The 27,155-nt window shown below is 49.4% G+C and overlaps 1 protein-coding gene across 7 annotated transcripts in view; it reads left to right on the top strand.

Annotated features, from left to right (window-relative positions):
- The window catches only part of DPP6 (dipeptidyl peptidase like 6), an 868,888-nt gene that overhangs the window by 650,519 nt on the left and 191,214 nt on the right, over window positions 1-27,155 (top strand). For all 7 annotated transcript variants that reach the window (XM_038391573.2, XM_038391575.2, XM_038391569.1 and 4 more), the window contains exon 6: window positions 25,980-26,032. In XM_038391573.2, the coding sequence (XP_038247501.1) occupies window positions 25,980-26,032 (53 nt within the window). The remainder of the gene's footprint in view (window positions 1-25,979; window positions 26,033-27,155) is intronic.

Raw genomic sequence — 27,155 nt, 5'->3', positions numbered from 1 at the left:
TAAACCTAGTGCTGGCTCCCTGCACAGAGTGGACATCACCTTGAGTGAATAATTTTGCACTATAAATACACTCGAGAAAATTGCAAGCTATTCAAGGACAGTTGGTGAAAGACATAGGTGACATGAATTGACTGTGATTATGTGACTGAATTATTTGCCCAGCTCTAGTCACTAAGAGTATTAAAAGTGAAAGAATTCTATAGATGTAATTTGGGAGGGCTTCCTGCATTACATTCAGACCTTGATCTTGCACTGAAATCTTCTTACCTGGAGCCCTGTGCCTGGGCAGAGTCCCATTGAAGGTCTGCAGTAGCCAACCCCAGTGCAGATTTCAGGGCCTCTGCTTTGGCAGAAAATTTACTACCTAGCTCTTATGTAGTCTTTTTATTAGTAGACCTTAAACTGCTTCACAAAGGAAGTCAGTATCGTTATCCCAGTATTACAGGTGGGGAAACTGAGGCACAGATGGGTGAGGAATGGTTTACCCAAGATCCATGGCATACTCAGCTCTCCTGAAACCCATTTGGAGCTTGCTCCATTAAGCAATTACTACTCAGCGGCATGCCTTTGTTCTCATGGCACTAGCATAGTGCAGCAGCATTTGGTTTGCAAAGCATTTTCTCTGCCATTTAAAGAAATGAGTGAAAGTATTTTTTGTTAATGTTTGGTTTTGTACCACCATCACCACAAGTATCTCGTTAAATAGGAAACCTTTATTTGCTGGGTTAACTCCTTGTAATTTACCTTTGGCCCTTAGTCTTGGGCCATCAGTGTCATCCGATGAAGTGAGCTATAGCTGACGAAAGCTTATGCTCAAATAAGTTTGTTAGTCTCTAAGGTGCCACAAGTCCTCCTTTTTCTTTTTAATGGGAGTTTTCTGACTGACCAATCACTACAGGATCTGGCACTAAATAGGTTTGTGTCTGTTTGATCCTGCATGGTTCTGAGGGTTTTGCAAGGGCCTTTTAACTTTGCTGCAATAATTTTTAAAAAGGCATGTGTATAGGGTTTTCTTCATTGATTTTTTTAAACTATAATAAATCTGATTTTAACAGACTGAAACCAATTCTTCGAAGAATTATACAAATTATCCAGGTTGTGACACAGCTCTGTCCTTACCTCCATGGGTCCCACGTTTCCTGGCGGATTTCACTAGCCTCAGAGTGACCCTCCACGTAACCCTTCTTTCTCTAGAGACAAGGGTCACAGTTTACTGAGCCATTTTCATCATAAGCCAGTGAGGGAGGTGAGGAGAAGTTATCCTTCCTTGCACAGTCTCTGTTGTCTCCCAGTCTCAGGGATTAATCAGGGGCAAAGGTTGGGGGGGAGTCTGGGCCCACCTTCTACTCCAGGCTCCAGCCCAGGGACCCTAATAGTATCAGCTATGGTAGCTGAGCTTTTAGAAACATTACATGTACAATTCCCTGGGCTACTTCCCCCACAGCAGCCCTCACTTCCTCAAGCTCCATTTCACCCTTACCTCAGGGCCTCCTACCTTGTGCCTGATATGGTGTGTACTACTCAGCCTCTCCAACTGCGCAACTTCCTCCCACAGCTCCTGACATGCACACCCAGCTGACTGACTGGGAGGCTTTTAACTAGTTTCAACTAGTTTTTAACTAGCCAGCCCCTGATTGGCTTCAGGTGTCCCAATCAACATAGCCTTCTCCCTGCCTTCTGGAAAGTTCTTAATTGGCCCCAGGTATCTTAAGTGACCTTGAACAGCCGCCATTTCACTTACCCTGGTACCAGGGATTTGTTTAGCCTGGAACGAATCTCTCTCTCTCTCCCACTGCTCTTCCATAGCCTTCTAGCTTGGAAGGAGGTGGGAAGCTGCTACTCCTGCTGCTACTAGGCCCTAAGCTCTCCCTGCTGCTCCAGCTGCTCCCCTAGCTGGGCCAGACACCACCCCCCCGTTCTCTGCAACCTGGCTGCTGGACCCGCCACTCTTGGGTGCTGCTACTGTTCCAACTGCAGCCCCGGGGCGGGGAGGGGCTGCTAGCCCACTCCCCAGAGAGGAGGAGTGAGGGATCCCAGCCACTGCTGTTGTGGACACCACCACCACCACCTGAGAGGGGTCCTTTCTGCCTGCCTGGATCACCACCTGGAGTTCCTGGAGCTGCTGCTCTGGAGTCTGCTGCCTGGAGCTGCTGAAGCCCGAGGAGGAGAAGAAGAGGATCATCTGCCAGTGGGGCAGCACCTAGAAACTTTGCAGACCACTTTGGAGGGGACCCTCAGACTGAGTAATTTTCAAACTGTGCTCTTGTGGTGGGGATCTTGACTGTGTTGCCAGGGACAAAGGGGGTGTGGCGTGGAGCTGCCCCCCGATCCATCTGTGTGTTCCCCCCCATCCCCCACCACTGCTACCACCACCGCTGCCCCCTCCACCACCCCCACTGGCTGTATACCATCTGCCTCAGCTCCTGCCTCTGGACTCAGCTGCTTGCTTGGCTTGCCACGCCCATTTCCACCCTTTGGGCCAGAAGCAGCAGCCAGCTTAAAAAATGACTTGTGCAAGTGCATGTGGGCACGTGTGCCCCCCCCGGACTGCCTACCCCCCAGCTTTGCCCTTTACTACCTGCCCCATTTGCCACTTGTAGCTTTGCCCCCTCTTTTCCCCAGCCCCCCTTACTAGCTTCAGTTTGTTTGCCTGCCCCATCCATTTCCTTCTGCAGCCTTTGTTTGTTTGCCCCGCCCCAGCCTCTGAAGCTAGGTTTGGTTTCCCTGTTCTACCTCCAGACCGCTTAGCCCCTCGCTCTGTGTGCCCATGCCACTCCCATGCGCTTGTGCAATTCCCCATTTTAGTTGCAACCCTCTTCACTGCACCCCCAATGTTGTTGTATCCCCCCCTCCCCTAGTGCACAAAGAGGAGCCGGAATTCCACCTTGTGTCGGTGACTGACCCCTAACCCCCGTCCAGCCCACCCTTTTGACACCCTCCTCCCCTGCCTGCAGCCTAGCGGGGAGAAGTGGTTGACCTGCTTCCCCACTCCGCTCCTCCTTCTGGTGTCCCCCCTTCCGTCCTTGCTCATGATGGCGGAGGATGAGACGGGTGAGACCCCTCCAGCAGCCCGAGCTCCCCCTCCCCTGCCTACCCCTCCGTCACCCCCCCCCAAGCTTCTACCTCTGCTGCCGAACCATCTGCCATCGCCTCCGCTGGGGCACTAGCAGCGACGGGCATTGGGGTGACCTCCACTGCTGCCACGTCCCTCCCCCCTCAGATTCGGGGGGAGCCCCCCAGCCAGCGGGAAGGACCAGGGGAAGAAGAAGGGGAAGGGCCCCGCTAAGAAGACCAAGCGCTCTATGGCAGGGGCTGCCCCCAATGCCCCGGCCCCACCACCGGCTGGGACGTCCCTCCCCGCTGTTCCCTCCACCAGCTCTGCGGGTGTCCCTCCCCCGGCCCCCAGGGCGTACGCCCAAGTGGTGGCAGCCCCCCCGCCTGCTGCTACGTCATCTCTCCTGCCCACCGCCTCCTCTACCATCTATAGTGGCCGGGGCCCCTTTCCCACCATGACCAGGAAGCACGGTGTCCGTTGCCTCCTGGTGCCCGCTTCGCCCCACGTGGAGACCTATGTGCGGGCGTTGGCGAGGGTGGTGGGGCCCACGGCCATTGTGGTGGCCTCCAAAATGTATGGCAAGGTTGTCGTCTTCTTAACATCAGAGGCCGCCGCCCAGGAGGCGGTGGAGAAGGGCCTGGCAGTAGGGGGCGACTTTGTCCCCTTAGAGCCGCTAGAGAACCTGGGCATCCGCCTGGTCCTGACCTCTGTCCCTCCCTTTCTCCCCAATGCTGCCCTGTTACCTGCCCTTTCTACCTTGGGGAAGCCCATCTCTGTCATCAGCCCTCTCCCGTTGGGCTGCAAAGACCCCGCCCTCCGTCACGTCCTCTCGTTCCACCGGCAAGTGCAGCTTCAACTGCCGCTGGTGGCGCGTGATGGAGAGGCACGCGAGGGGTCCTTCCTAGTCCCCTACCTGGGGGCCCATTACCGGGTGCATTATTCCATTGGGGAGGCCCAGTGCTACCTCTGCCGGGCGATGGGGCACGTCCGGAGGGATTGCCCCTGGGCCCGGCAAGGAGGGACATCCGGGACCCTCTAGCCCCGGCAGGGCACTGGCCCCGTCATCGCCGGTGTCCCTGGCTGCCCGGCGCCCGAAACCACCCCTTCTCCTTCCCAGTCCACCATTGCTCCCACTCGGGCCCAAGGGGCACCTCTACAACTATGCCCAGACGAGCGGGAGAGCCCCGCCCCCGCTGTTTGCAATCTGGCGGGGCCTGTGGAGGAGGGTGCGGCAGGGACACCGCCGGGCATGGGAGATGGCCCGCCCCAAGGGGAATCTTCCCTCCCTTTTGCTGCCCCACCATCACCCCCTCGAGTCCCTGAGCCATCGCCTCTGCCCCCTGACACAACCCCTGCTAGCCGGCCCCTGGATGATAGCGCTGGGCCCTAGTCCCAGAGAAGCGGGGCAAGCGGAAGGCTCGAGCTCCGCTCCTCCCATCTGACGCGGAGGCCCCCCAGAAGACCAGGAAGGGGGGCACTGATGCCGAGCCTTCTGCTCTACCCACGGGTGTGTTCCATCCACCAGAGCCGGCTGGGGAAGACGTGGCAGCACTGGAAGGCAGTATCTCCCCTCCACGGGAGTCCCTCTCCTCCAAGACCCCTGAGGCACCATCTGAAACCCCAGTGTGCCCCGAAGCAACCGTCGCTTTAGGTGCCGGCGGGGAGAATCCCGGGGTAGCGGAAAACAATTTCCCGTCTGTATATGAGGAGATCGAGACCCTGGGTCTGATCCCGGTCACCCATGGGGAGGACGATCCTGTGCCAGCGGGCCTCGATCTGGGCGACTTCACTCCAGCCCCCCTTTCCCCATGTTCCCTCCCCCTAACCATTGCTTCTGCTCCCACCTCCAAGGAGCCCCTGGACTCCTCCATCAACCCGGCTGCAGAGGGCACCCCGCTGAGAGCCGCCGAGCCAGTTGAGGCGACGGCCAGTGCCACGTGGCTGGAACCTGAGCCACCAGGGGCATCCCTCGCTGGTGAGGAGCATTCGACCTCCTTCCCAGGAGAGGGCCCTACAGAAGAGAGTCCACCTCCTGATGCCGTGGCTGCCAAATCCACCACAGAGCTTGCGCCCGGCATCACTGAGAGCCCTCTCCCGACCCAGACTCTTACCTCTACCCCTGCCCCTGCCCTTATCCCGTCCACCTCCCGAGATGTTATTGCCACCCCTGGGACTGTCTCCTTCCCCTTTCCAACAGATGACTCCCAGGGAGTGGCCTTTGTGTTTACCCGTCCCGACCCACCAGGGGCTGCTATCCTCCCTCCGCCGCCCCCTATAGCCCCAGCATTCAGGTCAACTCATCAGGAGCCCCGTCGGGGGTCCGCACCCTGTCTGCCCCTCTCAGTGGCCCACGGGGCTGTAGCAAGGGGCCCGTCGGGGAGTAACCAGACCATAACCCCAGCCCCCCATGCGCTGCGAGAGGAGTTGCGGGAGTTTCTAGAAGACGTCCGTGGCTCCCGCAACAAAGTCCAGCTTGCCCTCCAGCGATGAGGGGACTTTAATCAAATCCTCCGGGCCGCAAGGGCCCTCATGGGGGAGGGTAAAAGGACCGGGAGGCAGGGCGCCGCGGCCTACCAGCGAGTCCGCCTCTTCCGTGACTCCTTACTCACCTACGGGGTGGGTCACGGACTGCTGCGCGGCACGCTGGGAGCTGCGAGCATCCCTGCCGGTGAGGATCCCCCCCAGCCCTCCTCATAGCACCCTTTACCATCGCAACATTGAACACCCGTGGCTGTAGGATGGGTCTCCGCAGGTCTCAGGTGCTCTCCTTCCTTCGAGAGGGGAGGTACTCTGTGGTTTTCCTGCAGGAGACCCATACGGATCCGACCGCTGAAGACAGCTGGCAGCTGGATTGGAGGGACAGGGTCTACTTTAGCCACCTCACAGTTTGTACAGATGGAGTGGCGACACTGTTCTCCCCCGACCTACGGCCCGAGGTGCTGGGGGTCGCCGAGGCTGTGCCGGGTCGCCTGCTGCACCTCCAGGTCCGCATGGAGGGGCTCGTAGTTAACCTCGTCAACATCTTTGCCCCAGCAGTGAGCCCGGAGTGGCTGCAATGCTATCAGCAGGCGTCCGCCTTCCTCGGCACCTTGGATCCTCAGGAGTGCCTGGTCCTGGGAGGGGACTTTAACATCACCCTTGAGGAGTGGGACTGCTTGGGAACCAAGCAGAGCCCGGCCGCCGTCGCCGTCCTCCAGGAGATAGTTGAACACCACTCCCTGGTGGACGTCTGGCGCGACCACAACCCGGATGACACGTCCACGTTCACCTTTGTCCGGGTGGAGGCCCATCGGTTGCGCCACTCCCGGTTGGACCACATTTATTTATCATGCTTTCATCTTTCACAAGCCCAATCCTCCAGCATCCGGCCGGCCCCATTTTCTGACCATCATATAGCCACCATGACAGCCTCCCTCTGCGCGGAGAGGCCGGGGCCAGCCTATTGGCATTTTAACAACAGCTTGCTGGAGGATGCAGGCTTTGTGGCGTCCTTCCGGGAGTTCTGGCTGGCCTGGCGAGGGCAGCGGCTTGTCTTTCCCTCGGCGCGACAGTGGTGGGACCTAGGGAAGGTGCGCGCCCGGCTCTTCTGCCGTGACTACACCCGGGGCGCCAGCCGATAGAGGGATGCGGCGATAGAGCAGTTGGAACGGGAGGTCTTAGAGCTGGAGAGGCATCTGACCGCCAGCCCCGAGGATCCACCCCTCTTCGCAGTGTGCCGGGAGAAGCGGGAGGAGCACTGGACCCTTGAGAACCATCGGGCCCAGGGTGCCTTTGTTCGATCCCGCATCCATCTCCTTCGGGAGATGGATCGCGGCTCCCGCTTCTTCTACGCCCTGGAGAAAAAGAGGGAGGCTAAAAAACATGTCATTTGCCTACTGGCAGAAGATGGCACCCCCCTCACGATCCGGTGGAGATGTGCGGGAGGGCGAGAGCCTTCTACGCAAGCCTTTTCTCCCCGGATCCAACCGATCCTAACGCTTGCAGAGTGCTTTGGGAGGAGCTCCCGACGGTCAGCGCGGGCGACCAAGACTGGCTAGAGCTGCCTCTCACTCTGGCCGAATTCTCGGAAGCCCTTCGTCGCATGCCCACCAATAAATCTCCGGGCATGGACGGGCTGACCGTGGAGTTCTACCGCGTGTTCTGGGACGTCCTGGGCCCAGACCTAGTCACCGTCAGGGCCGAGTCTTTGCAGAGCGGGGTCCTCCCTCTTTCGTGCAGGCGAGCCGTGCTCGACTTATTGCCGAAGAAGGGGGACCTCCACAACTTACGAATTTGGCGTCCCGTCTCGCTCCTCAGCATGGACTACAAAGTCATGTCAAAAGCCATCTCGCTGCGGCTAGGGTCCGTGCTGGCGGACGTGGTCAACCCAAACCAGACCTACACCGTCCCAGGCCGCAGCATCTTCGACAACCTATATCTGGTCCGGGACCTTTTGGAACTCGGGTGTAGGGATGGTCTGTTGTTTGCCCTCCTGTCCTTAGATGAGGAGAAGGTGTTCGACAGGGTGGATCACAGGTATCTCCTGAGCACTCTGCAAGCGTTTGGCTTCGGACCCCGGTTTGTGGGTTTTCTCCAGGCATTGTACGCCTCCACAGAGTGTTTGGTCAGGCTCAAGTGGACCCTGACCGAACCGGTCAGCTTCGGGCGAGGAGTACGGCAGGGGTGCCCCCTCTCGGGCCAGCTGTACGCTCTGGCGATCGAGCCCTTCCTCTGTCTCCTCTGAAGGAGGTTGACAGGGTTGGTGTTGCGGAAGCCGGAGCTGTGGCTGGTCCTGTCGGCATACGCTGATGCTGTGCTCCTCGTGGTCCAGGACCCGGGCGACTTGGCGTGGGTGGAGGCTTGCCAGGCCATCTATTCGGCAGCCTCCTCCATGTGGGTCAACTGGGTCAAGAGCTCTGGCTTGGTGGTAGGGGACTGGCGGCAGGCGGCAGGTCCGCTGCTCTATCTGGGCGTTTACCTTTCTGCCATGCATCCTTCTCCACCGGAGAACTGGCAGAATTTAGAGGGCGGGGTGATAGAGTGGCTCCGGAAATGGACAGGACTACTCCGGTGCCTCTCACGTCGAGGGAGAGCACTGGTGCTTAATCAACTAGTCCTGTCCATGCTCTGGTATCGGCTCAACACCCTGGTCCCGGCCCCGGGTTCCTGGCCAACCTCCGGACATCGATTCTGGAGTTCTTTTGGTCAGGACTGCACTGGTCCCTGCAGGGGTTCTTCATCTACCTCTGGAGGAGGGAGGGCAGGGCCTCAAATGTCTGCTTACTCAGGTCCATGTCTTCCGCCTCCAGACCGTGCAGAGGCTCCTTTATGGTGCAGGTAGTCGGGCGTAGAGCATACTGGCGCACGCCTTCCTGCGCCGCTTCCGAGGGCTCCGATACGACCGGCAGCTCCTTTATCTCCATCCGAGAGGTCTTCTGCGAGACCTCTCCGGGCTGCCGGTCTTCTACCAGGACCTCCTCCGGACCTGGAAACTCTTTACAACGACCAGGTTGTTGCGGAGCCCCTGCTACACAACCCCCAGCTCCGTTTGCAGGTGGCAGAGTCCCGCTCGGTGCACAACAGATTGGTCCTGGCAGAGGTCACAAGAGTCGGAAACCTCCTGGACTATGACCGGGGAGACTGGCCGGGGAGACTGACGCTCGCTCAGCGCATGAGGCTTTCCAGACCTTGTACTCCCCGGTGCATACTTCAGGAGGTGAAGGCCGCTTTGCCGCCCGCTGCTTGGGTTTATCTCGGCCGGGTCCTGCACGAGGGCATGCTCCGCCCACCCGCTATCCCAGGCCCGCCGGACCTTTTAATTGGACCCCTGCCCTGTGGACCCAACCGACCCCTTCACTGTAAGCCGGCTGCAAGAGATGCAGCCGGTCTGCTTTCAAACCGCGCCAAGAAGACATCTCTACACGCTCGTGCTCCACTCCCTTCATGCCCTCACCCTCGTGTCCCGCCCCGATACAAAATGGCGGGACCTCCTGCAACCTTTGGAGGGTGAGGCGCCCCGGTGGGCCAGCCTATATTCCACCTTAGTCCCGAGGCCAGCCGGGGATGTCAGTTGGCGGCTCCTTCACGGAGCCGTGAGCACGGGTGTGTACTTGGCGCGGTTCACCTCAATCCCAGACACCTGCCCCTTTTGTGGCGTGAGGGATACACTGGCACATGTCTACCTGGAGTGTGCCAGGCTGCAGCCCCTATTCCAGCTCCTCACCAATATTTTATTATGTTTTTGGTTGTACTTCTCCCCTCACCTTCTCATTTATGCACTCCCCATCTGTGGCCCCACAAAGTCACGGGATCTCCTGGTCAGCCTCCTCCTGGCCCTATCTAAAATGGCCATCTATAAAACCAGAGTGAGGAGGTTGGCCGATGGAGTCTCCTGTGACTGTGGGGCCTATTTCCGATCCTCGGTCCGTTCACGCATCAGGGCAGAGTTCCTCTGGGCGGCATCCTCTGACTCCCTTGACGCCTTTGAGGAGCAGTAGGCACTGTCCAGGGTTCTCTGCTTCGTGTCCCATCCGGTTCCCTTCGTTTGACCCTTTGACCGCACTCCTGTCCCTGTTATTTCATTAGTTGTCCCCCGGAATTTTTTGGGTATCTAGGTCCTGTGGATCCCCCTTTTAGGCTGGGGGGATCCTTTAACGGTGGACGGGCTTTGCCCGCCCACTTCCCGGATCCCAATAAGACTACTCTTCCATAGCCATCTGGCCTTGCCCCATCACAAGGTTTACTTTTCCTTTTTTGAGTATGCTTGGAAATATTTGAGAATTTTATTAGACTAAATTATTTCCTAGTGTAACTCCACTGGAGTCAGTGAAGTTACACCAGACATGAATTTGACCCAGTGTGTGTGGCTCTGCTAAGAACACATTAGAGCAAAAGGGCTATAAGAATCTGTCATACAGAGTAGGATTAGCCTACAGGATTAGGTAAGAAACCATGTAGTCATAAAAGATCTATTGACTCCATAATTAAGGTTGAGTTCTCTTTTGCACTTAAAGGGATTCAACCACTTTGTTTTTCATGAAAAATACAGTGTGTCCTCCTCACAAACTTGCAGAACTTGCTCTTTGAGAACAGAATTAATTTTCTGAAATGTTTACAGGTAAATCATTTAATTAGTTAAAAATAATTAAAACCTGCGTGATGTCATGAAAGGAAGAAAAGTATTTAAAAAGTAACATATTTATAATCATTTAAATTTAATGTGGGACTACAGATTCTAAAATGCCTTCATCATAATGGTGTCTATATTGCATGACACCACTGCAGGGCAGAAGATTGGTTGGGTGTCTTAACTGTGCATTTCTTACATGTTTGTATTTATTTTACATGTGACCGTAATTCTGAATTGCCTGCATTTGTAAAGCTGCTCTTTGGGATAATTACAATATCCCTGTAATGTTTTTTACCCTTAACTTTCTAATAGGCACTCTCAATCTTAACAGCATTTTAATGTATCTTTTTGTGTTTCTAGGAATATTGTATAACCTGGTAAAATAATAAGATTAAGCTAGAGTTCTGGAATACCTTATCCTTTGTAAGTTCCTTTCCAGAACTTTGTAACAGGCAGAGACACTACACCTGGTAAATCCATGCCTGGGTTGTACACAGAGCCTGTTGCATGCTGGGACAGAGCTTTGGTAGTTTAGTCAGTTGCATGTGAATGCTTAAACATATATAAAAAGGTTATGAACAATAAATTCTCATGTACTTCACTGTCAGTTCTCAAAAAGAAAAGGAGTACTTGTGGCACCTAGGAGACTAACAAATTTATTAGAGCATAAGCTTTCGTGAGCTACAGCTCACTTCATCGGATGCATCCGATGAAGTGAGCTGTAGCTCACGAAAGCTTATGCTCTAATAAATTTGTTAGTCTCTAAGGTGCCACAAGTACTCCTTTTCTTTTTGTGAATACAGACTAACACGGCTGCTACTCTGAAACCTGTCAGTTCTCAGTACCTTGATTGCAGATACTCCTCAGTAACCTGGAATATAAAAAGTACAAAACACAAATGTAGGCAGGAAATGCTAAGAGTATTTTGAAGCTGCCATTATTTATTTACCAATAAAATATTAAACACTAAGTCACTCAGTCACTGCTAGCCATTGCTATTTCCAATGGTGCCACTTACGTGCTGCGAAGGACAGGTGGCTCAGGAGCAAAAGAAGGTTTTGTATTGTTTGGCAGGTCTGCTCTGTATTAGAGAACAGCAGTTGGCAGATTGGATTAATATTCTCCTGGGGGCTAGATCTGGTGCGCCAGCTGTATGTTTAATACATGTAGGTCATACTGATTCCATACTGCATTTGTAAGGAAGAGCAGCCACTTTACCTCCGCTGCATCACAAAAGGGTCAGTCCTGAAGCCAGTGGAAAGCTCCCATTCCTACAGCATCCACAGAATCAGACCCCAAAAAGTGGGATTTGAAAACAAATATTTTAAAAAGAAAAGTATAATTATGAAATAACAGAGCATGGCGCTAGAATCATAGAATCATAGAATATTAGGGTTGGAAGGGACCTCAGGAGGTCATCTACTCCAACACCCTGCTCAAAGCAGGACCAATCCCCAACTAAATCATCCCAGCCAGGGCTTTGTCAAGCCTGACCTTAAAAACCCCAAAGGAAGGAGATTCCACCACCTCCCTAGGTAACGCATTCCAGTGCTTCACTACCCTCCTAGTGAAAAAGTTTTTCCTAATATCCAACTTAAACCTCCCCCACTGAAACTTGAGACCATTACTCCTCGTTCTGTCATCTGCCATCACTGACAGCAGTCTAGATCCATCCTCTTTGGAACCCCCTTTCAGGTAGTTGAAAGCAGCTATCAAATCCCCCCTCATTCTTCTTTTCCACAGACTAAACAATCCCAGTTCCCTCAGCCTCTCCTCATAAGTCATGTGCTCCAGCCCCCTAATCATTTTTGGACCCAAAACTGGACACAGTATTCCAGATAAGGCCTCACCAATGTCGAATAGAGGGGAATGATCATGTCCCTTGCTCTGCTGGCAGTGCCCCTACTTATACAGCCCAAAATGCCATTAGCCTCCTTGGCAACAAAGGCACACCGTTGACTCATATCCAGCTTCTTGACCACTGTAATCCCTAGGTCCTTTTCTACAGAACCGCTGCCTCGCCATTTGGTCCCTAGTCTGTAGTGGTGCATGGGATACTTCCATCCTAAGAGCAATTGTCCTTGTTGAACTTCATCAGATTTCTTTTGGCCCAATCCTCTAATTTGTCTAGGGTCCTCTGTATCCTATCCCTCCCCTCCAGCGTATCTACCACTCCTCCCAGTTTAGTGTTATCTGCAAACTTGCTAAGGGTGCAATCCACGCCATCCTCCAGATCATTAATGAAGATATTGAACAAAACCAGCCCCAGGACCGACCCTTGGGCACTCTGCTTGAAACCAGCCGCCAACTAAACATGGAGCCATTGATCACTACCCATTGAGCCCGACAATCTAGCCAGCTTTCTATCCACCTGATAGTCCATTCATCCAGCCCATACTTCTTTAACTTGCGGGCAAGAATACCGTGGGAGACTGTATCAAAAGCTTTGCTAAAGTCAAGGAATAACACATCCACCGCTTTCTCCTCATCCACAGAGCCAGTTATCTCATCATAGAAGGCAATTAGATTAGTCAGGCATGACTTGCCCTTGGTGAATCCATGCTGACTGTTCCTGATCACTTTCCTCTCCTCTAAGTGCTTCAGAATTGATTCCTTGAGGACCTGCTCCATGATTTTTCCAGGGACTGAGGTGAGGCTGACTGGCCTGTAGTTCCCCGGATCCTCCTCCTTCCCTTTTTAAAGATGGACACTACATTAGCCTTTTTCCAGTCATCTAGGATTTCCCCTTATCACCATGAGTTTTCAAAGATAATGGCCAATGACTCTGCAATCACATCCGCCAACTCCTTTAGCACTCTCGGGTGCAGCGCATCCGGCCCCATGAACTTTTGCTCATCCAGCTTTTCTAAATAGTCCCGAACCACTTCTTTCTCCACAGAGGGCTGATCATTTCTTCCCCAGGCTGTGCTGCCCAGTGCAGTAGTCTGGGAGCTGACCTTCTTCGTGAAGACAGAGGCAAAAAAAGCATTGAGTACGTTAGCTTTTTCCACATCCTCTGTCACTAGGTTGCCTCCCTCATTCACTAAGGGGCCCACACTTTCCTTGACTTTCTTCTTGTTACTAACATACCTGAAGAAACCCTTCCTGTTACTCTTAACATCTCTTGCTAGCTGCAACTCCAAGTGTGATTTGGCCTTCCTGATTTCACTCCTGCATGCCTGAGCAATATTTTTATACTCTTCCCTGGTCATTTGTCCAATCTTCCACTTCTTGTAAGCTTCTTTTTTGTGTTTAAGATCAGCAAGGATTTCACTGTTAAGTCAAGCTGATCGCCTGCCATATTTACTATTCTTTCTACACATCGGGATGGTTTGTTTCTGTAACCTCAATAAGGATTCTTTAAAATACAGCCAGCTCTCCTGGGCTCCTTTCCCCTTCCTGTTATTCTCCCAGGGGATCCTGCCCATCAGTTCCCCGAGGGAGTCAAAGTCTGCTTTTCTGAAGTCCAGGGTCTGTATTCTGCTGCTCTCCTACTCCTTGTGTCAGGATCCTGAACTCAACCATCTCATGGTCACTGCCTCCCAGGTTTCCATTCACTTTTGCTTCCCCTACTAATTCTTCCCAATTTGTGAGCAGCAGTTCAAGAAGAGTTCTGCCCCAAGTTGGTTCCTCCAGCACTTGCACCAGGAAATTGTCCCCTACACTTCCCAAAAACTTCTTGGATTGTCTGTGCACCACTGTATTGCTCTCCCAGCAGATATCAGGGTGATTGAAGTCTCCCATGAGAACTAGGGCCTGCGATCTAGTAACTTCTGTTAGTTGCCAGAAGAAAGCCTTGTCCACCTCATCCCCCTGGTCCGGTGATCTATAGCAGACTCCCACCACGACATCATCCTTGTTGCTCATGCTTCTAAACTTAATCCAGAGACTCTCAGGTTTTTCTGCAGTTTCATACCAGAGCTCTGAGCAGTCATACTGCTCTTTTACATTCAGTGCAACTCCCCCACCTTTTCTGCTCTGCCTGTCCTTCCTGAACAGTTTATATCCATCCATGATAGTACTCCAGTCATGTGAGTTATCCCACCAAGTCTCTGTTATTCCAATTACATCATAATTCCTGGACTGTGCCAGGACTTCCAGTTCTCCCTGCTTGTTTCCCAGGCTTCTTGCATTTGTGTATAGGCACTTAAGATAACTCACTGATCCTCCCGCTTTCTCGGTATGAGGCAGGAGCCATCCCCTCTTGCGCTCTCCTACTTGTGCTTCCTCCCAGTACCTCAGGGCTTTGGTCTCCTTCCCCTGGTGAACCTAGTTTAAAGCCCTCCTCACTAGGTTAGCCAGCCTGCTTGTGAAGATGCTCTTCCTTCTCTTCGATAGGTGGAGCCCATCTCTGCCTAGCACTCCTCCTTCTTGGAACACCACCCCATGGTCAAAGAATCCAAAGCCTTCTCTCCAACACCACCAGTGTAGCCATTCGTTGACTTTCACAATTCGACAGACTCTATCTGGGCCTTTTCCTTCCACAGGGAGGATGGACGAGAACACCACTTGCGCCTCACTTTATCCTTCTTCCGAGAGCCACGTAGTCTGCAGTGATCCACTCAAGGTCATTTTTGGCAATATCATTGGTGCCAATGTGGAGAAGCAGGAAGGGGTAGCGATCTGAGGGCTTGATGCATCTCGGCAGTCTCTCTGTCACATCGTGAATCCTAGCTTCTGGAAAGCAGAAGACTTCTCGGTTTTCCCGGTTGGGGCAGCAGATAGATGACTCAGTCCCCCTGAGGAGGGATTTCCTGACCACCACCACCACCTTCCTCCTTCTCTTGGGTGTGGTGGTCGTGGAACCCCCATCCCTAGGACAGTGCATCTCATGCCTTCCAATTGGCGGAGTCTCCTTCTGCTCCCTTCCCTCAGATATATCATCTAGTCCACTCTCCGCATTAGTACCTGTGGAGAGAACATGAAAATGTTTGCTTACCTGTATCTGCATTGCTGATACATGGACGCTCCCCTTTCTTCTTCTGGAGGTCACATGCTGCCAAATTTCTTCACCGTCCTTCTGTCCCCGCTGCGCAGCCTGCTCTGAATCTTCAGAATGTTGTGTCTGTAGAAGCATATCCTGATGTCTGTCCAGGAAATCTTCAGTTTCCCTTATGCAACGCAGGGTCGATACTTGTTTCTCCAGACCTTGAACCTTCTCTTCCAATATGGAGACCAGCTTGCACTTTGTACAGACAAAGTTGCTTCTGTCCTGTGGAAGAAGGACAAACATGGCACATCCTTTGCAGGTAACAGCTGAACGCTTACCATCCATATTGCCTTCCTTCTAAGAGCTTCCTCAGGTGCTCAGAGAAGCCTGCAAGATGAAAGCCTCAGTGGGCTCTACCCAGGCGAACTCCCTCTGTTCGCCGCTCAGTTGGTTTGCAGCTGACTGGCTTTTTATAACAGTCAGGCTCACTCAAGTCTCACCTGGAACAAAGCATTCCCAATTCACACTTTTCAAACAATCAAGCACACAGTCAAACTGACAAACTGTCCCACAACAGACACTCAGATGCACTAGCTAGTTATGCTCTAGTTAGTTCAGTTTGTACAACATTAACTAGCATTATTATCTTACAGTACTAGAGTCTATCCACATTAGTCTGGCTAAAACACTTTATTTTACTGGTTAGCACTTTAGCTGACAGCCCCAGCTCTAATATGTAATGGGGTATTCTTTTAGCTTAGCTGGTTTAGAGGCATTTTATTTTGGAGCTGAGGAACGAGGGTTCTGCTCCCAGCAGCCTCTGCATGTGAGATCTGCATAGTGATTTTGTCAGTTGCTTGCAGCGTATGCAATAGGTTTGAGTTCTAGCCACAAAAGCCTAAAATGTACCTGGACCAAGTACCCTATGGCACAGATGTTTTTTCACATCATGATGCCACATCACTCTGGAAGTGTTTGTGCTCCAAGGGACCAGACCTACAGTGTGGGTAGCAGAGAAGAGCTGGGCATTTCTGGTTCGGCTAGTTGAATAGTGTCATGAGCCCTCTGCCTGTTGTGTGACGAAAAGGAGCCACCCGTTTCCACTGTCCATGCTTTGAGGATGGGCTCACAAAGTGAGGGCTGTTTTAGGCTGATGTTGCAATGTTCCAGTGCTGTGTCATACAGGCCCAGAATGTTTGGTCTAAGACTACGTCAGCCCCACCATACAAAAAAAATCAGCCCCTTGCACAGACTCTTCCTGCTGTTCCACCTCTCCTTTCTCTTCCTCCCAGGCTCCATCCCCTGCACAGACCATTCCTTTCTGTTCCACTTCCTTCAAAAAAAACTTCTGTTCTTCCTAGTGCTTGGTAGACTCCCTAGGCAATCTCTGATCTGTTATGCTAGCGTAAACCTGGAGTCTCTCCAGTGATGTCAGTGGAGTTGCTCCATGTTTACACTGGTGTAAATGAGATCAGAATCTAACCTTTAGTTTGTCCCTGACTCAGTGTTTGGTTGGGCCCTTTCCGCTGCCTAGCCCAGAAACTAGGATCCATCTTTAATCTTCTGCTGATGTTAGGATTCAGGTCTGCCGTCTCAAGCAGACTGGTTTGAGTTGACTTGGATACATTTCCTTCTCTCAAGCCCAGTGCAAACACTTGTTAAGTATCATTTTCTGCCCTCCCTCTCCTTGTGTATGGGAGGTGACCTAGAAGCCCCTCAGTGATTGCTGTCCCCTCTACTGCTACCTGAAGTATGAGTAGCTGGTGCAAGGGAGTAAGAATAAAGGAGGGGAGTTTATTCTCCCTCACTTCCCTGTGTGGGTGCACAGGACAGGCCACAATTTGGCCTACACCTGTAAGTAGATATAAGTGTCACTGTAACTAATATATGTGGTCCCAAATTAAGTCGTCAGTTTCCACAGAATATGGAGAGAATAGCAAAGATCCTCAGTGCCAGAATGCTTTGTCTGTCCATCAGTTCCAGAGAGACTACTGCAGCTAAGTACCAAGCCCACTTCCACCATTCCTGGTCTGTCAGAGGCTCTGCTCACCTCTATATCCTTCTATAGGATGTTCACGGTAGGCTTTCTTTGTAGCAGTGGGTACATTACATGTGTTTATCCTTTTGTTTAGCCATGTGAGTACTGTGCAGTGGGACATGAGGAGATCTCCCTGCCAAATAATGCGCTTAACAGTCGCATCTGTTTATTTGACAGTCAAGTAAGCCGAAACACAAGAGGTGCCTGACCTTGATTACAGTCTTCTTAATTTAGGATAGCTGCAAAGAATGTGCAGCGTTGCTTGAGGAATGGGATGACAGGCAGACACACACGGTCCATAGCACCGTAGTTAGGGATATATTACTTGGGAAGGAAGAAAGCAAATAGGATTATGTGATGGCCCTCGCTCAGGGTAGGTTGGCAGGGAAGTGCTTCCTAGTGATCAGGGCTTAGTCCTGATGTGCAGGGGGGTTGTTGGTAGGGGAGCCCGGGCCTCCACTCCACCAGCCTCTGACCCAGGACCCTTTGAGGGCTATCAGTGATCTGACAGTTGAGGATGCTTAAGATGGCCCTTCCAGGCCCACTTCCTACTCACCTCCCTGCTGTTGTCCCAAGGTTGCCATCTGGGGTAAGGCAGGTGAGGCTTATCTGTTCAGCCCAAGGCATCTTCTGGTGGCTGTGTATAGCAGGTCATTCTCCTTTTGCTCTCGGATAACAACTGCCTCCTCCTGTGGTATGGCCCAGCCTCCTGGGCCAGCTCAGTCCAAGGCCTTTCCCCCCACTGGGGTAGTGCAAACAGAAAATAAAGGGGCTCAATCCAGTCCAGAGTTTATATTCCCCTCAGGCTGTCTCTGCAGCAAGCCCTCCCTTCCCCCATGGAGGGCCCTTTGGGCAGTTGTTTAGGGAGAAATTCTGTCTTCCCTCAGCTTGTCCCTTCTGGAGTTGCCAGTAGCCGGTCTGCCCTCTTCCCTAGTCTGCCCTCTTCCCTGGTCTGTCCTCAGATGAGCTTCTCCCCTGCCTTTTAATTCCTTCTCTAGTTGGCATATTTGCTATAGGTGAGCCCAGAGTACTTCCTTAACCCCTTGTTGCTCAGTGTGGTGTTTGTACCCCCCCCCCCCGTCACAGGTGCAGAGAAAAAGCAGAATCCTCTGCCGCAGAAAGAAAGGTGACACATCAGAGAGGCACCGGGATAAATACGAAAGATTAGAGAGGTGGAAGTAAAGCCTCCACTTACATGAAATTATCCATTGGCTCTCTCTCCTTGCAAATAGCAGAGCTTCCCTGAGTTTAGGAAACAGGTATAACTGCATGGATTCCACATTCTTGGATTGCAGCGACTGTCGAAGGTGTAGATATTTACATAGTTGAATTGGATTCTGCAGGAAACAAGGTTCTTATGGAACTCTTGTTAGCAATAAAATGCTGATGGTGCTTTGATTGATAATAATGATAGGTGGGAAGAGCATTACCTCACGATCTGCCACCATCTAGAGGAGAAGCTGAGAGCCATCTCCAAAGCAGTAGGAAATGCCTCAACTGGAGGTTGCTCCGAGTGTTATAAGTCATTCATATATAAAAGCAAGAAGAAAAATTTAATTGCATTTTATGTGTTTGAAACGGTTGAAAGTTTAACAGAATGTTGCCAGGGTTACAGTCTCCAGTTAACAAAAGTGGATCTTTCCTGCCTATGAAGTAACATACAGTAGCCAGTATGAAAATAGGACTTCATTCACGTTTGATTAATAAACAGAAAAATGTTCCAAATTATGAACTGACTAGTCTCAACCCATAGAAGTCCCATTAAAATCAATGGGATCACAGGGTGGTTTAGAATATAATTAATTATACAATGAAAATTTAGCCTTTTGTGTTATCCTTGTATAAAAATACTGAAATATTACCCAGTGGGATGCATTGATTTGTTCCAATTCTTTAAAGAATTTAATGAAGAGGAACTGCGATGATTTTTTTTAATCTGACAATTAATCTTTTCAGAGCAGGAAGATTTAAACCACCAGGAAGTAACAACCCAGTATTACTTCTTAGTGATTGATTGACTCAGGAACGGAGGTGACAATAGAAAAGTGAACAGGCTGTTACTGTGGGTCATCTGTTTTAGCATGCATAAGGCACGCTATATGGAGGCAGTCTTAATAATGTGTAACACAGCCTACCACTAATACCTGGATCTTATTTCCTCTCTGAACACAGTTCTCCTGTTGATCCCTTTAGTAGATAACAAAGCAGTCCCTTGCACCCCCACCTGTCCCTTAGTACAGCAAAGAAATATGGTGTCACTGTGTACCACTCATGATCTTGTTTTTCTCCTTCTTGGTACTCTTATTTTGTCAGCTTCAGAGCCTAGTTATATTCCACAGGCCTAAAGAGTGAAATGTCCCAAGGCCTCTTTTATCCTGAGTCTCCTGCATCACAGTGTGGGTTACTGTTGCCAGGCTATCAGGTCCACTCTGAAGTGGTATTAATAGTTAACTCTCTTAAAGTGCCACAGCCTCGTGTTTGGTCTGACACTGATATATTCATTTCTGCATTGCACAATTGCAGTGAAGAAAGGAAAAATGACCTATATAAATCTTCTGCTGACAAACCACATTGTTAGAGATATTAATGGAGGACTTTGCTGGCAGATCTAGCAGCTCCAGTTTCACACACCATCTGAGCTTTATTTTGTACTGCTTGTCTCATTTGAGAGGAAAAGGGACAGATGATTACAAGAATAGTTTGAGTCCAGTGAGGATTCAGAGCAGAGGTGGGCAAACTACGACCCACGGGACCGTCCTGCCCAGCCCCTGCGCTCCCACCAGGGAGGTTAGCCCCCTGGCCCCTCCCCTGCTGTTCCCCCTCCCCCGCAGCCTCAGTGCACCATGTTGCTGGTGTAGTGTATTAACTTGCTCCTCGTAGGAATGTGCTACTGGTAGCAGTTATGGAGAGTAATTTACTACACTACACCGGTGCAACGCTCTGGGCGGTACAGCTGTAGCGCCGCCAGCCACCGTTGCTCTGTGCTGCGTGGTAAGGGGGCAGGGAGCGGGGGTGGGGAGGTTGGATAGAGGGCAGGGGAGTTCGGGATGGTGGTCAGGGGGTGGGGGTGTGCATTCAGTTGGGGCGGTCAGAGGGTGAGGAATGGGGGGCTAATGGGGGCAGGGGTCCCGGGGGGTCAGTCAGGAAGGAGGGGGGGTTGGATGGTGCGGTGGGGGGCAGTCAGAGTCAGGGGTTCCGGAGGTGGCCAGGGGACAGGGAGCGGGGAGGGGTAGATGGGGCAGGGGTCCTGGGGTGGTCGTCAGGGAACGGGGGGGTTGGATGGGGCCGGAGTCCCAGGGGGAGGTGTCAGGGGGCGAGAAGCAAGTGGGGGGGGTGGATAGGGGGCGGAGGCACAGCCTTCCCTCCATACAATTTCCGAAACCCAATGTGTTCCTCAGGCCAAAAAGTTTGCCCGCCCCTGTTGTAAAATGTTTTTGCTCTTGTGAACTGCCAATAAATTGGACTTCTGAGTTCAATGACCAGTGGTGCAAGAGTAAGGTAATTGATTGCCCTTGGAGGACCCTCGTGAACTTCATATTTGAGCAGGATTTGGTGAGTTACCACCCCGTTGATTTTCCTTTTTTAAACTGGCCCAATGACATTCTTAATAAGTAATTTTTCAATTTATAAGGTGATAATTGTGTTTTCAGCTTTGAGTCTCAAGCCTTTCAGTTTGTGCTCCGTGTTTTTCTCGTGGGCAGATATTTTGCATACCCTGGAGCCTTGGCGTCTAAGACATTTTCTGATCCTCAGCTACTCTGTTTCTGTTTTGTTTCTGAATATTTCTAATTAGTGATTCATTTTTCTCTGAAATTTGATTACTTTTCCATCTGTAAAAGCAAATCACTTGCATGGCAGCAGAGATATCGGAAAATAGATCAGTCTTCTGTCCTTCTCTTCTAACCATTTCCTTTCCAGGAGGTGGTCTGATCTCTTAATTTGGTTTTTTTTTTCTCTTTATGTTCCTCTTGGGATATAATTGTATGATGCCAAATCTAAAATCTTCTAGTGACATTTTTAAAGAAGGTTAGGAAACCTTTAAAATCAGTGATGATAGGAAAGGAAACAACCATTTTATAGCCAGATTCTGGCTGGCTGTGTGTGGACGATAGGAAGAGTGGAAACACACCCATGTTAGGGACAGCTATGACCTGGCTGTGAAGCACAGGAGTAGGGGGAGATCAGCTATCTGTGCCAGAGTCTGGGAGGAAAAGAGAGTCATGCTGTCCTTTTGACCCTGGGAGCACTATCAGATGCTGCTGGGGCTGTGATGAGTGTTGGAGCAGGAGCAAGGGCTCTGGGCTCCCCAGTACAACACCTCACTTAAACAAGCACTTAACTTTAAGCACTCCCAATGAATAGGTGGGGTCAAACCAGACGTTATAGACACACTATCTTATTCCTCAGTGCTAGGGGCTGGACGGTGCTGGAAGTTCTACTCCTGGGTGGATGAATGTATGAAATGAAGTCAATGGTTTCAGGGCAGAGTGTAATCAAATCTGTATGTCTCTGAATTTTAGATAAAATAATTGCCTTTTAGGCTCATAGGTACTGAATCTGTCTTGTCATTTGGTACCTTTGCGAAGAAGGCATGCGACTGTTGCTGTGGATAATGAGGATGAGAAGTGGAAAAGACCTATGTAGCTGATGGCAGGATGATCAGCCCAATGGAGGGAGATCCTCTGATGGCGTAGGTTTGGAGATCCTCTGATGGCACAGTGACTTCTATCCCACCTGCAGCTGACATAGGGAACATAGCTGAGGATTTTCTGTCCTCCTTGGGCCCATTGGTAGCAGATGTAATGTAGAGCAGCCCTAATCTTGCTCTAATTTACTCTTGGGAAATGGCCTGGCACATATCCAGCCTAGGATCTAGGGAGTAAAAAGAGGTTGCTTCAAACCAAGCCTTTTTCACACACCCCTATCTTTGGTTGTGCTGCAAGCTGCTTGAGTTTAGGCAAGCATCAGGGCTGAGAGCTCCAAAGCTGCGCAACTCCTCACAATGCCCCATGGAAGCAGATAAGTAGCATTATCTTCCCTCTTCCCCTCTTCTCCTTGTATAGGTGCAGAACATGAGAGACCAAGAGATTTCATGATTTACCACCAAGTGAGTCTTTGGCACAGCTGGGATTAAAACTAATGAATTCCTGGCTCTCCCTTTGTCACTCACCTCATTAAACCATGTTGTTCCTCTAAGTCAAAGTTTAGCCAACCTGTGTGAATGGAGAAGTGAACTGACCACTGGAGGGGAGAGGGTTCCCTCGTGTCCATGCTGTTAGGAAAGTCTGATACTTATCATCAGAAATTCTTCAGTTGTTCATTTATTGGAACATGTAACTCAAGCACATAGAAAATAACTTTTAAGAGTTTGCCAGCCACAAAGCCTGAGTCTTTGATTCCAGGTCACTCTGTCCAATGTTTTGCCCTTTGGGGGACATTTCGGCAGGTAAATAAGAAAATTGCTCCAAATTCCATCACAAGTCAACAGAAATTTCCATAGAGATATTAGATAACTCTAGCCATTCTCCCAGGACTTTGGACTAATTTAGTTCTGATTCTCATACCAAAGAAAGATGCAGCTATTTCATATTGCACCAAGGTCTCTTTTGCATCCCTTTCTATTTTAGGAATATGCCTACCCGTGTGTAATCTCAGCATGTGTGGGACAGTGGGAGTAACCAGAGCCATTGCGGTCCATGGTCTATTAAGGATAAGAGGTGAAGTAGCACAACAAGAACCTGTTCCTGCAAACTTTATTCTCATAACTAATCCTTTGATATCAGGGATTCAATGGGATGGCTCACGTGAGCAGCAGTTGCTGCCATGAGTGACAAGTCATGGCAAGTCCCCTTAGGAGACAGCACACCACAGGTAAAGCCAATGTAACATGATAGACTCATAAGACAGAGAGAGATTGGTCTCTCTCTTTAATGAAAGATGATCATGTGTGCATCTGTAAGGGTTGGTCCCAGACCTGAGGGGGTGTGTGATGACGATCAGATAATAAAGCAGTCCTCACAGGACGAGTACGTTTGGCCACCCTCTGCAAGGTGCAGGCTCTTTCCTTTCTGCTGCTCCAGTATGAGCTCCCTTCCACTCCCATTTTCCTCATCCCATCCAGTTTACCCACTCAGTCTCTGTGTCTCTCTGCACTTAACAATCTCTGTGCCTCTGACACTGCTAATTGCTGTGGTGTTGCGCCTTCTAACATGGCTGCCTGTAATCTATAGTAACCACAGGAAAAAGCACTAACCAATGCCTTTCCCAGCAGTTGCCCTATCTGTTTGCCTGTCCACTCCATTTGTCGTCTCCTCTCCTTCTCCTTTGTGTGAGCCTGACAGTGTTCATACTGGCACTTCAACGGTCTTCCGATATGTGGGATAGTCCTGTCCTGTTTGAAAACCTGCCTATGTTAATAAGCAAGAGAGTCATGTTCTAGTTCTGAACTTAACCTGTCTGCCCCATTTTCCCCCCTTCCTAGAGGCTTTGGAGGAGTATTTAGTGATTCTGAGGCATTTTAAAGATGAACAGTGCTCAGTATTTATGGACCCTGGTAGTTTTAAATACAGGTATGAAGGGAATTATTCTGAGGACAGTTTGGTCTGACTTCACATGAAAAATCTTATAGGACATTTCCAAAATGGTTTTTAGCTTAGCTGTGCCAGGATTTTACTATATGGCTCCATGCAGCTTTTCTCCTTTGTATTCAGGATTTGCTATTCCCATTCTTTCTCTTTGGGGAATCAGAACACCTTTATAACTTCAGTAACACTAAAGTAAAACCTAGGGACCTATGCTACCTTCAGATTTACACTGCAGCTCTCCAAATTTAAACTTTGTGACCTCTGAGGAGACCTCAGCAAACTTAATGGAATTAAGGGCTGGGCGGGAAATACAACACTAATTAGCATTGCACCATCTCAGAAGGGTGGAGGGGACAAGTTCAGCATAAAAAAATGCAAACCTGCAGCAAAGTCATTTGCATTCCTGTGCCTTCTCAGGTGTGTAGTCACGAGGTAGTTATCTAAGCTACAAGTGATTTTGCATATCTGTCAAGTAAATCAGAGACGCAGAATCCTCATGCACCTTAATAGGATGTGATTTTGTGATGCTCTCTGAAGGGGTTTGTGTCTGTAAAGGAATGAATGAATAGAGACAAAAGGTGCAGATTGCCATCTATAACCAATTAGATATTGTTTTGGTGTCATACCTCCAGCTTTTGGGAGACAGCTCCCCCTACACCCTGATGGCTGCTTCCCCCTTTCTTTCACTGGCTTTCATGCACTGGCACAAGGCTGCAATGTTGGGTTGCAATTGCTACAAAGGAGTGTCTGTGTTGGTAACCCAGTAATCAGTGTGTATTAGGTTTCCCTCTCTGCCCAATCCACAAGAGGTGGGTCTGCTAAAGCTGTGTGCATCAGGCTAGCTCAAGCTGTAGCAAATGCTGATATCAGCTCTGGAGGTCTCCAGTTCAATCGCTGTTGGGTTAAGCAAGATGTTGGCCCTCACACTTTAATTTTTAAAAATTTCACAAAGCTCTTCTATTATTATTGTTTGACTATTTTGTAATTTATATAATGAAACCTACACTTTCACCCTAACCCTCCTGACTTTGTCACATTAATCAGTGTCTACAATGTGAACAAAACAAGGAACAGGATAAAGAAAGAAGGGAAGCAGCTAGATACTGCAGCCAGTTTTTAAACTGATTTCTGCAGTTGCTTCTCCTCAATTCTATAGCATCGTCTTGTATTCTGTGGCCCTGGCTGTGGCATCACAATCAAGCAGATTTAAGTTAGTGTGTGAGGATGGCAACAGGTCTGTGTTATGGTCACATCAAGGCTTCTATCACCCTTTAGGATATCTGTTGGTCTGTGGGAATAGTCAGAATATTTTGTACAAGATAATAGGTAACTCCTGGAGAGAGTACAGTGATGTTGTGTATGTATTCAAGAGGCCCTCAATCTATGACAAAGTTCAAGTACTTTATGAGCAATGGTGAGGGCCACATAAACTAGACATTGAAATCAGAGTGATATTCCAGATGCCATGGAGTGGTCTATGTGAGTAAATGTTGACTTTGTAATGTGTTTTAAGTTAAAGCAATAGACCAGAATTTGAAAGCGTGGATGCCTAAAGTCAGATACCTAAATCTATATTTACATACCCACATTAGCAGCCTAACTTTCACAGGTGCTGAGCACCCATTCCTCCCATTGAGCAATCAAAAATCCCCTGGACAAATTAATTCACACTGAAAATCAGTCCACCAAGTTTTAAACCATTAAAATGAGTAGTAAATTTTCCCTTCTCAAAGGGCCTAATCCTATGAAGTGAGGAATGCCCTCACCTCCCAGAAAAATCAGTGAGTTGAAGATGCTATTCAGCATCTCTCAGGGTCAAACAGACCTTAAGTTATTGCTGAGCCCAAAATCAGTCAGCTTTCCTCTGATAGCTACGAAAGGATATTGCAGTATATACCATATCCCTGTTGTGTCTTGTTATAACCATGTCGCCTGTCTCCAACTGACCAAGGTGTCCTCATTAATGATTGTTCTATATTTAGCCATTGCTGGGAGCATGTGCCCCTACCTTAATCAAAGACCTGGTAGCCATGGCAACGACAGAGCATTTGGATGGATACAGTTTGCCAAACATTTTAACAAGGTGTGAGATGAATATCACACATCACCATTAGGTGAATTAATTTATCGTTCCTTTCCAGTACAGATTACAAAGTATTCATAACAGCTTCCTTGCCATAAAATGCTAGACTTTGCATTGATATGAGCCCCATTAACATAGATTACATTACTAATCTTGTTTTCTTTTAAATTTCATTTTGCAGGTGTATCAGCATTCGTTTACAGCATATTATGTCCTCAGCAAAATACCTTTTGGGTAAGCAATAATTCAATCTTCATTTTAAAATGCAGCAATTTAAAATTCTACAAAGTAATACAAGATACAACTAATGATTTGCCTATAACAATTCTGTGCAGCAGTCGAGCATCCACTGTACTGTGTGTTGTAGAACAGAACATAACCTGAAAGAAGCAAGAGTAGTCCACTTCCGGGAGAGGGCCTAGTTTTCATGCTGTTGGCTGGAATGTAGTATAAATAGCTAAAAACTGGGAAGTGAACATAAATTTGTGTGCTCTGAATATCACACTAGCTACTAGTCACATGTGCAAATTTTTACCAGTAAAAATGGTGAGATACAATACACCTGTACTTTGCTGTTATTAGAATATTGTAAGTGGAATTCTCAAACTAAAGCTCTAGTTTGCTATTCATTGTATTCTTTCACTGGTTTATTATTCCTATATAGAGTGTCCAAACAGGTGGTAAGCATTTCTCATATCTATAAATCAGCTCCCAAACAAGTGTGCCTTTTGTTATGCTCCTGAGTAGTTTCAGTGAAGTCAATGACACTACGCATGGCTCTTATCTAGCAAAGCACTTAAGCACTTGCTTAAGTCCCACTGACTTCAATGGGATTTTTTATTTCAATTGAGCTTAAGCATCTGCATGAAATTAAGTATGTGTTTAAGTGCTTTGTTGAATCAGGATCCTGTGACCAGTTGTGCATAAAGTTTGGCAGGATAAGGGCCTAAGTAGACAAAATGGGAGGAGGAGAAGAGATGTTACATGCCTTTTTATAAAGTGCTGGATTGCAATATTCTATAGTACCTTTCTCCACATGAAGCCCCACTGAAGTCAGTGAGTATTGGATGAATAAGTTACCACCAACCACAAGGAAGTGGGTATCAAAATGTGGCCCAAAAATTGGTTTTACATTTTTCAGTATGTTCATCCTACCATATTTTTATATGTAACAGGAAAGTAGAAATACAAAGTATTTATAATGATCTCTTGGAAAGCAATTATTAATATAATACTTTATATAAAAATTCAAGCATGAAAGAATTTAGTCACATCGGCACAAATTTTTAAAGGTATTTAGGTGTTGCTGTGCTCAGCATGGCAATGCCTAAACGATTTGGGAGCTTAAATATCATTT

Source organism: Dermochelys coriacea, chromosome 2, assembly GCF_009764565.3.
Source record: "Dermochelys coriacea isolate rDerCor1 chromosome 2, rDerCor1.pri.v4, whole genome shotgun sequence".
Lineage (NCBI taxonomy): Eukaryota > Metazoa > Chordata > Testudines > Dermochelyidae > Dermochelys > Dermochelys coriacea.
The sequence above is the reverse complement of the archived record's forward strand: the minus strand, read 5'-3'. Positions and strand labels throughout refer to the sequence as shown.